The sequence below is a fragment of the Cynara cardunculus genome (assembly GCF_001531365.2).
Source record: "Cynara cardunculus var. scolymus isolate 2C chromosome LG 15, CcrdV1, whole genome shotgun sequence".
Classification (NCBI taxonomy): Eukaryota; Viridiplantae; Streptophyta; class Magnoliopsida; order Asterales; family Asteraceae; genus Cynara; species Cynara cardunculus.
Window position 1 is genome coordinate 17211905 of NC_037542.1, and position 15484 is coordinate 17227388.

Genomic DNA, 15484 nt, shown 5'->3' on the forward strand with positions numbered 1-15484 from the left:
TTTGTTTAGTCATCTCTAAATTTGTACATTATCTGGTTTATATAATAATTAACTATTTAAAATTCGTATAAGGATAATTGTAGTATTCATAGCTAATTTCTGTATATTTTTCATGTAATAATTTTTTTTTATTAATTAAGAATATTCATGCAAGTGTGTTTCCAAAGGGAGCAAACGAATTTCAAATTTCAAATTGAGAAGAAGACAAAAGTACAGCCGAGCCCAGCCGAGCTAAAAAGATCAAACTGGGCTATAGTATGAAACCGGTGATAGCCGGTTAAACCAGTTAACCCAAAAGCAAAATTGTGTGTCTGATTGACCGTACACAGTGTGCGTGTGTCTTATTCATTTGCAGGTCGTTTCCAATGGCAGTTGGTAAGCATTTAGTGTGTGTATATTGTATCTATACTCTCTCTCTCTCTCCCCTTATGTGCTCTGTATATTCCAACAAGAAAGAATCCTGATTGATTAACAATTTTCCCATCATCAAACACGCAAAATCTCCCTCAAAACTTGATACATTTCTCTTCCCGAAAACCCCGCAAAAAATTTCCCAATTTTTTCATTCAAATCTGACCTCAAATTTCGAATTATTTATCCCATCAAAACCCTTGCTTCATCTGTTTCAAAGTTCAAACTAACCACTTCTTGCTTTTTATGGCTCTGCTCAAATTCAGTGTTGTATGAGGTAATGAGTTCCCAAAAATTGTGGTCTATTTTCAATGCATTTAAGCTTTTGTCAGTAGCTAATTATCTGTTTTGCGAAATTGAAAGTTCTATTTGAGATTTTAGTCATGTGATTATGTGTTTGAAGCTTTGATTAATGTTTATTTGATGTAATTATATTGCATTTTACATTACCCATCAAGCTTAATCATTGATCTTTTGAATCGAGTTGGGAATTTTAATCAAATAGTGGATTTATACATATGGGTTTTGTTTTAATGTATGTTTTTAGTGATATTTTTGGGTTGAATTCATATGATTGAATAGGGTTTCTTGTTTTACATATGGATAATTTCTAAATTGAGTGAAATTGATTAGGGATTTAGTTCAATTTTTTCAGGAATGATTTGATTGTTTAAAATTGGGTAAAAGATTTCTGTTTCTTAAACTTTAAAAGATTTAAAGATCCGAATGGTAAAAAATTGGGGTTCGAAATGCTACGTGTGATTATATATTTACTCTATTTGCACTCATTTTGATTCATTTATTGTTTTCAAATTGAACCCGTGATTGATAGAGAGATCCAATGACTTTGTGGGTCATTTTGCATTCAACATTCTCTTAAAGATTTCGTGTAAGATTTTGAAGATTTAAATTTTAAACTGAAGTAGTTAAGAACACACACACACACACACACTCACTCCCCCCTTCTTTTCTTCTCATAATTTCAAGTTGGATCAAAATCCTTAAAAGGGTTTAAATTCTTGTATAACTTTGAGTCCCATTTGCGATTTTATCAAGAAATGAATAATTCAACCAAAAATACGAATCTTGAAATCATAACAGTGGTTTTTAGGGTTTCCAATGATAAAATTTTGGTTTTTTGATCAGGGATTTGGAGTGGGTGATGTTTGTTTATCTAATAAAAGGGTTTAAATTCTTGTATAACTTTGAGTCCCATAGGAGATTATATCAAGAAGTGCATAATTCAACCCAAAGTAGGAATCTTGAATTGAAAACACTGTTTTTTAGGGTTTCATATGACAAAGTTTTGGTTTTTTGATCAGGGATTTGAAGTGGGTGATGTTTGTTTATCTAATTGAACAATTTTCTTTTCTGGGGTGATGTTTGTTTATCTAATTGAACAATTTTCTTTTCTGGGTACATTCAGCTTCTTGCTCAATGGGTTGGATTAGAAAAGGGTATTGGATGCAGCTTAGCAAAATCTTGGGTTTACTTTAGATCACTGTATTGGACTTCTAAAGATTTCGATAAAGATCTATAATTGTCGGAAATTAAGAGGAATGCTGGAGCCGGAGCTATATTCTTCTCGGGTTTTCTCCCCTTTTCGTGAAGAAAGTGGGGACGAAGAGCTTTCTGTTCTTCCTAGGCATACCAAAGTTATTGTGACCGGAAACAACCGAACAAAATCTGTTTTGGTGGGTCTTCAAGGCGTCGTGAAGAAGGCTGTCGGCCTCGGTGGCTGGCATTGGCTGGTATTCCCTTATCCTTTTTCTTGCTTTTGATTTCAAATACATATACCCTTTGTTGCTTTGAATCTTTTGGTCACACTGATTAAGGAGAAAAGGGGGAAAATAGCATGCCAAAATGATTAAGATTGTAGATGGGACCGACGTGGGTCGATTTCGTTCAAATAATGTTGTTAGTAGTAGTGGTGACACTAGATATAATCAAATGTGGTATCATGAAAGTGAAATGCTTTCTTGAGATTTTGGGTTCTATGCTTCATTTTTTTAATTTGGTGTCATAAAGATTGCAACTTTCCCTTTTCTTGTTTCAAGCTAAAATGACTTATTCGCCCCGTTGCCACGGTGGCGGACCCTCCGAGGTGCAAATGGTGGTCATGGGCCACCACTTTGTCCGTCCATCGTAGTATAAAACATTTTAAGGTGGTGAAAGGTGCCACTGGGTGCCACCATATATTTCTTGAAACTACAGTAATACCGCGAGTTTCTCTTGATAGAGTTGGTTTGTAGGGTCTTTTCTCCCTTTTTAGACGTGGGTTCGAATCCCATTTGTATATTTTCTTAGTTTTTAGCTATTAATTTCAGGCTTATTATGTTTCTAAAACAATTTGGGCTTCGTTTTTTTATAGTCAAACATTGTCACCACTTGAAAAAATTATGGTGGATAAGATTCTTTTATTTTGTCATTGTAGAACCCCATACTTGAAATGGGGCATCATGAAAGTGAAATGCTTTTTATCAAGATTTTGGGTTTTATACCCGTTATGCCGATAAATTCTGCAACAATTTCCTTTATGGAAATATCGATGTGACATCGAATTCGGAACCTTTTCTTTTGGCAAAATGACGAATTTGTCCATTCTGTCGAATTTCCAACTGTTGCTAGGTTCTGAAAAACGGAGTTGAAGTGAAGCTGCAAAGGAATGCTTTGAGTGTTCTTGAACCCCCGACTGGTCATGAAGAAGACGATGAGTACGAATTCGATATTTCAAGCAGCGGCTCCGATGTTAACGAGTTTCGTAAGTATACACCCTTTTCGTTACATGATAAAATCCCCGAAAATCCCATAAATTGTCAAATGCAATTCCATTCAAACAATTTGAAGTTGGTTTCTTCTTTTTTTCGGTGGCAGCCACTGCTACAGAGTTTAGCAAACTGAACAAGCCGAGAGTTCGTTACACGAGACCGTGGGGTCCGTCTCCATCGATGAAATCTGCTAATCGTAACAATTGCAGAGAAATCTGTTATCCCGTAAGTTGGAATCATACCGTAAAGTTGGTTAAAATCTTGATATATTCTATTTCTTGATGACTTTTTGTGGATGAGCAGAAAGTGAACTTTTCGAAGCTGGGAACGAACACGCTGTGGCGATATTACAGTACTTTTAATCTCGTAAGTTTTGTTTATACGATTATCAAAACGCACACCCATTTATCTTGTTTTGTAACGATTATTTTGAATCGCAATTCTTGTCCGTTTAGGGGAACATTCACGCTAATCCGACAAAGGAACAGCTGGTTAACGCGGTTCACAAACATTTTGCTTCCCAGGTCCGTCTCTCGTGCTTCATGCTCTTTCGAACTTTGCACACCTTGCAACAGAATCGGCTTTGTAGGACGTCAAATGTCTAAATGGCTTAATAAACTGTTTTACGAGACTTTAAGTATAGAATGTAATTGTGCTACAATAGGATGTATTTGGACATCTTAACAAGTTTTTTACGACATTTTTAAAATAAAGTGTCCTAATAACTTTTACATAAGACATTTTTGAAATAAAGTGTCTTGATTACGACGGAAATTAACTGAAATAGCCATTTTCTGGGACCACATTCATCTATTAGCCATCTCTAGGCAACTCTTGTCCCTTTCTTTAAACATATTTGACGCCTTATAAAGTTGGTTATGTTATATACCGACTTTTTAGCAAAACATTGATCGTTGCATTTTCCGTGCCACAGAAAGTGAGCGAAATGGAAGCGATAATGGAGTTCATCAATGCAGCCAAGAGGCGGAAATCCGGAAGAAGCAACAGGGATCGAAGTTGATAATGTGTGTGTGTGTGCGCGTGCGTGTTGTTTGTGTATACGTACTATTATCCTAACCGATTAGCGCAACTCTTAATTGTAGACGACTTAACTGGAGATAGAGAAAGCTCGTTTCTTGGCTTTACGAACTCTCCTTGATGTTTAACCCTGTAATATCGACCCATGTTCTAGTTTCCGTTTATATCTAATCGTGTCTCGTTTTCATCGATAAAAATCCCGAAAATAAATTAAATTTACATATTACAAGATTGATTTTGATGTACATCCTTTTGTTTTATGCATTATTATTTGAACATATATAACTTTCTAAATTGGGTCAAGAAGATGTGGACCTTTTTGTTGTGCAATGAGGTTGGAGTTGGGGTTGGGGAATTTAATCATAAAAATTGAATTATTTTAATATCTTGTCATTATTATGGGGAGGACCCACCCAAGGCTCCAAACAATTATGGAAAGTGAGGTGGTGGTTTGTAATTCAAAAACACTATAATTTATTTTGATGTTTAAGATTTTAGTGCATCAAAACGTATTGAATATAACAATTTATTCGGTAAAAGCTTACTTGGATAAGGGTCGTCATCTTCACCTATCGGGTAAGACTCTCCATCATTCTTATTGCTCTTACCCGATTAGATTTTTGACCCTTGTCATGTTCATTCGATGAGGAAATTTATCCGGTAAGCACTTACCAAATAAGCATTTAGTAAACGGCCCCCAAGACCCTGTTTGTTAGCAGCTCAATGAGCTCAATAGAACTCAGACCTTATTCAATAAGCTATTGACGAAAGAACCCCCTCCCCCTCCCCTCCAAAACAACAACATTCTAAATCTACACTAACATACTAATCTACACAGACAGCTTTATCTATATATAAATCAACCAAACCGAAACAAGGGGGATGAATTATAATATAGTGTAAAGACAAATCAAGTGCCATGAAATGATACAATCAAAGTGTTTCTTGAAGCAATTACTATGCAACAAAATGGGTACCATCTTGTATCACATCAACACATAGCAATATACTACAAAAGCAGCAATATGTACAACTACAACCAACTGAAATCCTCTTGCCCTTTTGGTGTCAGACTATTTATTCATGGTGTTATGCTTCAAATAGACCCTTTTTATGCTCTAAAAGCTCAAATAAAGCAATTCTCATCTTCTCCACTGAAACAGGTTTAAGCACAACTCCATCCATTCCCATTCTTAAGAGGCTTTCCTTTGTTGTCTTATCTGTGTTGGCGGTAAGCGCTACTATGAGCGGCTTTTCATGGCGTTTTGGGAACATTTCGTGTATGGATCTTGCAACATTGTAGCTGTCTGCAGGAGGTAAAGAGACATCCATGATGACAACCCTGTGTTCTTTGGTGATGGCTTGTAAGCATTCTTCGCCTGAGCTAACCATTGTTACATCACAACCAAGGTGCACGAGAAGTCCCTCGGTTGCGGTTCGGCTAACCCTGCATAACATGAAACATGCATCAAAGATCCAAGATAAAATAATAATCCCATTGGGTCCTGAAGATAACAAGAAGAAAAATCCTCATGAAGAAACTCGAGCTGGCGACCTATGATTTTTTATGTTGTATTGGGCAAACGGCCGGGGTTTGACAATGCATAATTGCACAGTGGGACCACTTTTCAGGATTCAAATCAAATGAGCCCAACATATCCCACTCAGAGGTGGGGTCTGGAAGGGGTGAGACGTATTCACACCCGGAGAGTAGAGTAGTTGTTTCCGTAAAGACCCCTAGCTTGCAAAAGGTGTGTGCAAAAAGACTGGTAGCCCAAAAAGTATATACATATATACTTTAGTGTAGGGTCAGGTTCACGTGAAAATGCAAAAAAATGAAAAATTGAGAAACAACCTGGTAACCATTCATCTGGAAGGTATGCACATTTGCATACATATAATTGAAGCTGTTTCTTGGAATTTATGCACTAATGCATGTTATGCACATGTGCATACCGGACAAATTACTTGTATGCACATGTGCATACCGGACAAATTACTTGTATGCACATGTGCATATTGTTCGGATGAAAGGTTACTAGGGTGTTCCTCAGTTTTTCATTTTTTTGCGGTTTTCCCTAAACCGACTCTATTAAAGTATATAAGTATATACATATACATATGCATTTGAGGCCGTGCACAATTGCATGGTGGGACTATGTTTTGGGATCCCGATAGCATTTAAACACTATCATTCGTTGGATATAACTCAAACCACACTATTTCTTCATTTATCTGTATCTACATATGTGTGCAAATATGTATGTATGTGTGTATACATATAAGCACACATGACATTATTTCCTTGGACATTCAAGTCAACTAAGCTTAGTATCAAAATTGAAAGGGTACTGACAAAACCCTCCAGACATCACTAACCCATTATCATCGATGACTAAAACTTTCAATCCCGAAAAATTTGTCTGCCCAATTTTTGCTGGAACTCTCATATGAGGGTGTCGGGATTCATTAAAACGTGCGGGAAATCCAAGTTTGACATAAAAGACTGCAGTAGATCCCTTGCCAAGGCCTTCACTTTCAATCCATATATTACCTTCCATAAGATTTACGAATCTGCATGAATTCAAGACAGACCCAAAATTACTTAGTTTCATAACACAGAAATTAAAACCCGAAGTGCAGAAGATAAAAGAACACAATTACCTTTTACAAATGGCAAGGCCAAGTCCATTGCCACCTGGATTTCTAGATGCTGGTGATTGACTTTCTGCAAATCTCGTGAACAGCTTAGGAATATCTTGTTGGCTGATTCCCATTCCTGTATCTTTCACCTACACTAGAGGAATGTAGTTAACAACTGAACTTAAGACATTAAGGGTGTGTTTGGTAAACTGGACAGAACAAAACAAAACAGGGATCACTGTTCCACGTTTTGGCAGAACCTTTGTGTGGAACAGAGTGGACCAAAGTGGGTGTTCCACCCCCAACCATGGAACAAGGTGGAACAGACCTATATTTTACCAATATAGCCTCAAAATAAAACCTAATTCTCTTCTAAAACATCAAATACTCCTCCCTCTTTACATTTTATTCATTCTTTGAATTTTATTTATTGTATTTTATGTTATTCAAACTTTCACTTTACTGTCCTCAAAGATATTATTTTTATATGATTTCTATATTTGAGTTAATTTATGTAATTTATTAAATATTTAATAATAACAAAAAATATAGAAAAGGTATAAAATAAAATTTGAAAAATACATAAACTTTTTAGTTTAGTGTCATTTTAATTGTCTTGTCGAAAACTTTCTAATGATATATTTTGTTATAAAAATATTTATTTTATTATAAAAATATTTATTTTATTATAATTTAATAAATTACATAAATTGATCAAATATATAAAAGATATAAACAACTCATTAAGGGTAAATTGGTCATTTTATCTGTTCAGCTAGACGTTGGAAAACTGTTTTGTCATGTCTTGTCCCGCCTGGATACCAAACACACCCTAAATAACTAGCAAATAAAGCCGACAATTACTGAAGAGAAAATGGTAAAACGAACCTGAACACGCATATAGAAATTAGCATCACCGGGGAGTGGAAAAAAGTCGGGAGCTCGAGGATCCCTCAAAGAATCTGGTTTTGCCATAACAGCAGAAATTGAAATGCTGCCCTCTTTTGAAAATTTCACAGCGTTGCCGACAATATTTAGAATTATTTGCATAAGCCTCTTTTCATCACCAGTGGCATACTCTGGCAAATCTGAAGAAATGCTCAATGTAACAAACAACCTTTTGACCGATGCAACAGGCTTTATCAAGTTTAACACCTGAGAAAAGACGCACAAATTTGTCGGTACAAAACTATAAACAAGGACAACTATCCTGAAGTCAAATACTAGAGTCTGACCGGATAATTTTGTCTTATTCAGCTGACAAAAGGACATTACGGGTCTGTTTGGTTGGGTTTTTATCAACTCCTGTATGGATAAAGTTGTGTGCATAAATTAGGAAGGTTTTTGTTTGGGAGGGTATTTTCATAGATGGAAGGAGCGTGTTCTTTAATTGGGAGAGGCGAGTTTGGAAAAAACTCGGCTTTCTGCATAAAGCTCCCTTCTAAAAGCTTACTGAATAAGCCACTTTCTATATCATTAAGCCACTACCAACGAGTCATGTATAGCTGGCTGAATAAGCCGGGAGTCCATTAGGCTGCTAACAAACGGGACCTAATACTCTACCACAGCCAAAAAGGTGTGTCGTCCTTTTTTCTTCTTCCACTCATGCAATTTACGTTAAAATTAACTTCTTCAAATGTCAATTTAGATTATTTTACATTGTCATTTAGCTTATTAGCTAGTTTTTACCAAACATGACTATTTTATCGGCTAACAAGCTTCTTGCAAATAGCCAAAAAGAAGAAATATAATCAAACCAATATAAGAATTACCTCCTTCAAGAGAGCATGAAGGTTGAAAGTTGCAATATCAAGTTCAAGGCTACCATCTTCCAGCCTCGAAAGGTCTAATACGTCATTTATTAGTGTGGCAAGCAAGTTACTACTCTTGAGGATGGTCTCGACCATCAGCCGTTGCTCTGGTGTCAAATCAGTTTCTTGAAGTAATGATGATAATGCAATAATTGCATGCATAGGAGTTCTCATTTCATGGTTCATAACTGCAAGAAAATCATTACGTGCACGCACAGCTGTTTCAGCTTCCCTTCTTGCAAGATCAAGCGCCACATTCTGCTCCATAAGCAAGTCCCTAGCCCTCGTAGACTCTTCTAAAATAGCCGCATGTGAAAGAGCGACAGCGACCTGAAGAACAAAAAAAAATACCTCAATGATGTGTCCATTTGATCAACAAGCTGGTTATAATCTCCAGTTGAAGGATAATCATCTAGTAAAATTGAACCCCAATAAACAACCTCACTATGGCTAAAGTTCTAAACCCAAAACAGCCCACATAGAATTTACAGAAAAGAAGCGATAGAATTACCGTGCAAAAGCAAACACGAAAAAGAAATTCAGTCACCACATACGCTAAAAGGAGATGAAGAAAAGCACCAGAAAGTGGTTTGACATGGAAACATATTGCTTTTAGATCAGTAAATTGTTCATGTGCTATTTAGCTATTTGTAGGTTTATCTGACTTTTTCATTTGTATTTCCTCTCATCTTAAAATCTTTTGTTTGTTTCAGGCACTTCGCAATATTTTCTAAACCTCCCTTCATATTAGTTAACTAACTATACTTTTTGCAAAACCATGGCTTCAAGTTTTGCCTTCCAAATCTTTTTTCGCAAGCCAAGAGTCTTTTTTAAGGAGCCTCTCTGCTCCAGAGGCAGAGAATAAAGGTCTACATACATCTTGCCCCACAGACCCTACCTCCAGGTAGGATATATTGGGTTTGTTTGGTTTGGTTTAAATCAGTAATTTCAAATTTCTGGGGGATTGTTGATGGCATTACCGCAGAACCTAAAGATAGCTATAGAAATGACATTTTCTAAATATTCATATGACCATGCTTAAACCTAGTTTAATCAAGAATATTCGACTCTATCACTACAGCAGTGTTGCAGGCTATTTGTTAGAAGTGCCTAGTTAAAAGCTTAGAACTCAACACAACATGATTGTTGAACTTAATTTCTCAACATTATATATATATATATATATATATATATATATACAAATCATTTTTTGAGAAACTACATAAAAGGTTGTCGACAAGCTTAACAAGATTAATTTGCATTCCTCCTGTGAAGTCTGGACACAGAAACCTTCTCGTTGTTCAATTGAGAAGAAACTAAGCATTGGCTACTTCAGTACTGTACTACTATACCCATTCATGCTAACAAAGAGAAGCTGAAACAATCACATCAAGTTTCCAGATATACTTACTAAATTGAAGATCTAAAAACTAAACTTGAAGTAAATCAAGAAAAATAGACAATGTGCAAACCTGATCAGCGACTACTTCAACAAGCTCCAACTCGTGCACATGCCACTGCCGTGCACTATCCGAAGGAAGCATCAAAACCATCAATGCATATCGTTTTGTTGTAAGTTCTGGCCAATCATAAATCTGAAAATTATTGAGATGTAGAAGTGGAACTCTCACAGCAACAACCTCCCCGAGCATGTATTTTCCAGAAGCTGGGCGTAATCTAGCAACAGGACTATTGGGAGATATTTTAACTGCACGATTGGTACTAAACACTTGATTGATTGCAGGAGATTGTATTGGAACTGTAAACCCTACTGGATTTTGATGGCGAAGAGTATAGGAAAGCTGAAGCTCTAAACCACTACGTGTTGGCATCCAAAGAGCACACTCTTCCAATCCCAATGTTCTTCCCAACTCAACAAGTGTAGTCTTTAATATAGTATGTCTGTTAAGAGTGCTTCTTATTTCATGAGTTAGCATCCTAACATGCCTGCCTGTTTCTTCCTGGGTGCGAATGATACCCATCTCACGATCAAGCTCGGCAGCCTTATTTTTCAAGAATAACTCCCTAGTTTTCACACTAAGTAGATCAGGAATAATGTGCACTAACATAAGGGCAGTTGCACATGACACTGCAGCAGTCAAGGCCTTGGCAGTGGTCATAACAATAGCTACCGTTCTTGTATGCACATTGAAAGTCCATAAGTTAATAAGATGTGTAGCTCCACATAGAACAATGAATGCGCCAAACTGAACAAGCACCCATTTATAGGGGAAAACCGCTGATTTTTTCACAAAATATATCAACTCCAGTGGAATGGAGAAATAAGCAAGTGCAATAAAGAAATCTGATATATACTGATATTTCATCAGAAGTTCATCAGCCGGCCATTGTGGCTCAATGCAATTGCACTCCATTGTTGATGAACCACTTCCCAAGGCGTACGCTAATTATAGCATCTACAAGATAACCAAACAGTATAAGCTCACTACTAATAAGACCATAAGAATCCCACTTCATAAATAAAAAGAACAATCAAACAACCAGACTTCAGGGATGGACCCAGGGGGGTTTTGTGGTGGCACGTGCCACCATTTTGTTCCTCCGTCGTAGTGTAAAAAAGTATAGGGTTGTGAAAAGGACCACCATACTAAATTGTTGTATGCCACCGTATATATTTTGAAACTACAATGAGGACACAAGTTTCCTTGGTAGTGTCATTTTCTTAGTTTTTAGCTTTTAATTCAGATTTATTATGTTTCTGGTTTTTTTTGCAATATAATGAGTTGAACACAGGATCTCACATATGAAAAACAATGAGCTAACCAACAGACCAATGATGATTTTGTGAAAAATATCCCTATATTTGTTTCTTACAGTCACCGTTTGAAAAAAATTCTGGGTCCGTCCTTGCCAGACTTGATTCAATTTTTTGGCATAAGTTAGAATGCAAATCAATTCATCACCTTAGTAACTAAAGGAGCAAGACCCATTCATCAAATTTCAAAGATTAAAGCAAATCGAATATAGAAAGACTACAAAATCGTCGCTCCAAGTGTCTTCTCATTAACATTTGGAGCTTCATTCTATTAATTTTTTGTTGAAGATGCAATTCACTCCCAATTTTTTAAAATTTCTATGAAAGCAAGCTCTACCGACCTCCATTTACAAGGCTAAGTGTAAAGAAAGATAAGAGGAAACAGTCAGTTATAGGACTTACAGACAAATCAAAGATCCTTCATCCTGCAATTATCTCTTTCTTGTATGTAAATGAAGAACCTACCCTTTCATAGTCATTCTAGGTTTAAACAAAACATTCCTCAAACAAGATTTATGCAATTACTTCATCCCAAATAACCCTTATCAGTATATATGAAACAAGTCAATCTTTACAAACCTACAAGTTTCCAATTCCTTTCTTAAAGCCATCAAATGCAAACTAAATATCTTCAGCAGCTGTAGGGTGCTCAGCTCAATTCAAGCTAGAGGTTTATTTATCATGAAGATATCGATCCCTTTTGGTAATTCGACCAAATTCAACATTTAGACCACCAACTCCCCTCTATCACTAACAGAAACCTCATTAATTCACACCAATTACATTACAAACATCTTGCCATACCTTCGATCAAACGAAACAAAAGTATAAACTTCAAACTCAGCACAGATCAATACTATGATCTATACTGTAGAAGTCAATGCAAATTAAAATTATCAAACCAATAAACCTAAAAAATTGCATAAATCAACAAAGGAAAACATATATTCTCTTCCTATATAAGGGTTTAAGAATTGAAATTAAACCCTAGAAACCCAATAAAGCAACGAAACCCGTTACCTTGGGGAGTAAGGCTCGTGAATCATGAAATCTGTAAGTTGAAGTTGAAGTGATCAGGTACCATGAATGAAATATTGGGCACGTAGGCTAATGTGAAATCGATCAAAGAAGAATCGGTTAAAGCAATCAGCGGGATACAGCTGAGTGAAGACGACTTTAGGGAAGCGGTGGTATAAAGCCGAGTAGAGAGAGAGACTCTCTCTTTGGAAAGAGAGAGAAAGCTGTTGGACTGATTATGACGAGACGAGGTGATGATGGTGGGCTTTGGTTGAACTACGTCTACGATGGCTTCTTCAATCTTTCATAGTGTTTTTTCTAAAGCCCAAACTCTCGGACGTAACCATGGCTGATAAGATCGTTGTCTCAGACCATTTTTAATATATTTTCTAAAATAAATATTTTATCCTTTATTTTACATCAACAGATTTTTTAAAGCATTTAAAATAGAAAAAATTGTCTGAAATTTAGGGGTATAGGATTGTGTTGGGTAGTTTACAATATTTTTACAATCCAAGTTGATCATGACAGTTTGAAGAAATCTTAACCCAATCCAACCCATTCAAAATTATAACTCAATCCTTGCGGGTTGAGGCGGGTCCGGGTTGAGTTAGCGGGTTAATAGTTACATAAATTTGAGGAATTAGATCATTCATAAAACTTAAGTTTATAGACTATACTATAAAACGTCATATCTAAAAATATTACAATATGTTAATAGAACGTTTCAACAAGTGTTTTAGAATAATCTTTAAATAAAATATCCTATTGATTATTTTACAGATACATTTTGAGAAGTGTCTCGTAAACTTATCTATTTATAAGATGAAATCTAAAATTTAAAAACCATAGGACGTAATCCACAATTTTAAGCAAACCACAGGATGGAAAACGTAATTTACTCATTTTTATATTTATTTAAAATCTATTAAACTCATAAAAGATTAGTGCTGAAAAATCTCTAATTTAAAAAACAAAGGAACATATTTTTTGGGTTGGGAATAGATAGATACGCGAGCGAAATATTGAAAATCAAGTTCGGTTAATATGAGATTATTAATATATAGTCAAACTACACATAATTAAAATAATAACAAAATAACATTTATAAATTTACAAAAAACACTGATTATTCAAACAATAAAACATATTATATAAAGGTGTTGCAATAAGTTTATAGAACATTTTTGGACGTTCTAACAATATTTTAGAATATTTACAAAGGGTCGCATTGACAATTTTAATCTATTATGACACTTAATCTTTTTGGCATCATATAAACCTAATTTTGTTGTAGTGATATTTTTCTTAATTGTTTGAATAATCAGTGTTTTTTAATCTTAATTTATAATTTCTACTTAGTTGCTATATTAATTATTTGTAGTTTGACTATAAATTAATAATGGTGTTACCAAACATTTTATACCCGTGAAGGTTCACCTACTATGACTCCAGGCCATTCGTGGTCGTCGTGTGATTAGTCGGTGTGCGCAAGCTTGCTCGGAAATTCATGGTTACCCAAAAAAATATTTTGCTCGCATATTTTAATTCCCAACCAAAATATATATATATATATATGAATTTATCTTCATTTTCTAAACTTGAAACTAAATTTTTATGTGAATTTAATAGTTTTTAAATAAATCTTTCCTTCTTGCAATTGCAGGGTTTTAAAAAAATTGGAGTATCATGCTTGTGAGTCTTTGAAGGAAAATGAGTAGTGATGGCAGGAGTGAAAAAATTATGCTTGTGAAAATGTAAAAAGTCTTTAGTTAAAGTGAAGCTACCAGATAAAGATTTTTTTAATATATATATATATATATATTAATAAAATTTGATTTGCGATTAGATATATAAACTATGTATTTCTAAGAAATTAAAAAAAACGTAAATCAAATTAAGTTTTAGAGAAGATTACACTTTTGGTCTCTATAGTTTGTTCAAAGTTCGACTAATTCTTCATAACATAACGGTTACTAACTAACGTTATTAACTGGAGTGACCATGTGTGTTATCAAAATGAAAAGTTAGGGACCATCAATGTAGATAGTTTATTTTAAAAACCAAATCCAAAATTTAAGCAAACCACAAGGACAACCAGTGGAATTCATTCTATGATTTTTTTTCCCCTTCTAAATTAATTTGGAATGATCATTTCTAAATTTATTAAGCAATAATTAATTAAAATAAAAATAAAAGAAACTTTTTTGTTTATTTTAATAATATAATGGGCTCATTCCCTCAGAAGCCCGAATATTCATTCCAAGTTAAATCAAAAGGGATGAGAATTCATTCACATTTTCATTCCTCTATCTGAACTAAATGTCTCTTATCGTATAAGTCCAAAATGTGATTGATTTAATCAAAATTATACTTTGCTTCTGAAACTTATTATTTACAGATAAATATAATCAATTTAACCAAGTTTACACTTTGGTACATAATTTCATTTCATATTTTATGATTATATATTTACTTTTCATACACATTCCGTATTCGTATTAAAAACCGTGTACTAAATGTTTACTTGGTAAGTGGTTATCGCGTCATTTACTTTACCGGATAAACATGTCAATGATCAAGAATTTTACCTGACAAAAGTAATGAAGAATCTTATTCGGTTAGAGAGGATAATGACTCTTATTTTATCGGATAAATTATTGAATACGATACTAATTTAATGAACTATAATCTTACTTGATAAAGTGATACTTTCATGGGCCTGACATTTTGAGAAAAAGAAACTTTTTTATTAATAAAAAACTCGTTGTTGTATAAAACGAAAACTCGTTTAAAGTACAATTGTTTTAGAGTTAAAGGAATCAATTTTAATACAACAAATATGATGTCCAATTTTAAATAAAAAAATGGATTATGGTAGACAACAAAAATCGTCTCATTCCCAAGGAAAGGATAGGGTATTTCAGGCAACAAAAATAGAATACTCAACTGGGGGAGAAACGAAGATGACGAAATTCTATTTTCAGATGCTTAACTATGAAGTAATGTTTTACATCCAA

The 15484-nt window shown here is 34.7% G+C and overlaps 2 protein-coding genes across 3 annotated transcripts; one reads left to right on the plus strand and one right to left on the minus strand.

Annotated features, from left to right (window-relative positions):
- Nucleotides 1-312: 312 nt before the first annotated feature.
- Nucleotides 313-4388, plus strand: LOC112528206. Of its 2 annotated transcripts, none has more exons than XM_025139174.1 (7): nt 313-375; nt 1838-2162; nt 3040-3172; nt 3286-3404; nt 3483-3545; nt 3635-3703; nt 4114-4388. In XM_025139174.1, exons 2-7 carry the CDS (start codon nt 1971-1973, stop codon nt 4198-4200), a joined length of 663 nt encoding a protein of 220 aa, XP_024994942.1. In that variant the 5' UTR covers nt 313-375; nt 1838-1970; the 3' UTR covers nt 4201-4388. The 2 variants fall into 2 exon arrangements, with proteins under 2 accessions (XP_024994942.1, XP_024994941.1); XM_025139173.1 differs by lacking the exon at nt 313-375 and adding an exon at nt 404-688.
- A 686-nt stretch (nt 4389-5074) lies between these two features.
- LOC112527384 (ethylene receptor 1) lies at nt 5075-12690 on the minus strand. The gene is made up of 7 exons (XM_025137996.1): nt 12468-12690; nt 10144-11088; nt 8633-9001; nt 7749-8015; nt 6882-7009; nt 6597-6791; nt 5075-5664 (listed from the first exon to the last, which is right to left on the minus strand). The coding sequence occupies exons 2-7, from the start codon at nt 11044-11046 to the stop codon at nt 5307-5309; spliced, it is 2220 nt and encodes a 739-aa protein (XP_024993764.1). The 5' UTR covers nt 11047-11088; nt 12468-12690; the 3' UTR covers nt 5075-5306.
- Between the last annotated feature and the right edge of the window lie 2794 nt (nt 12691-15484).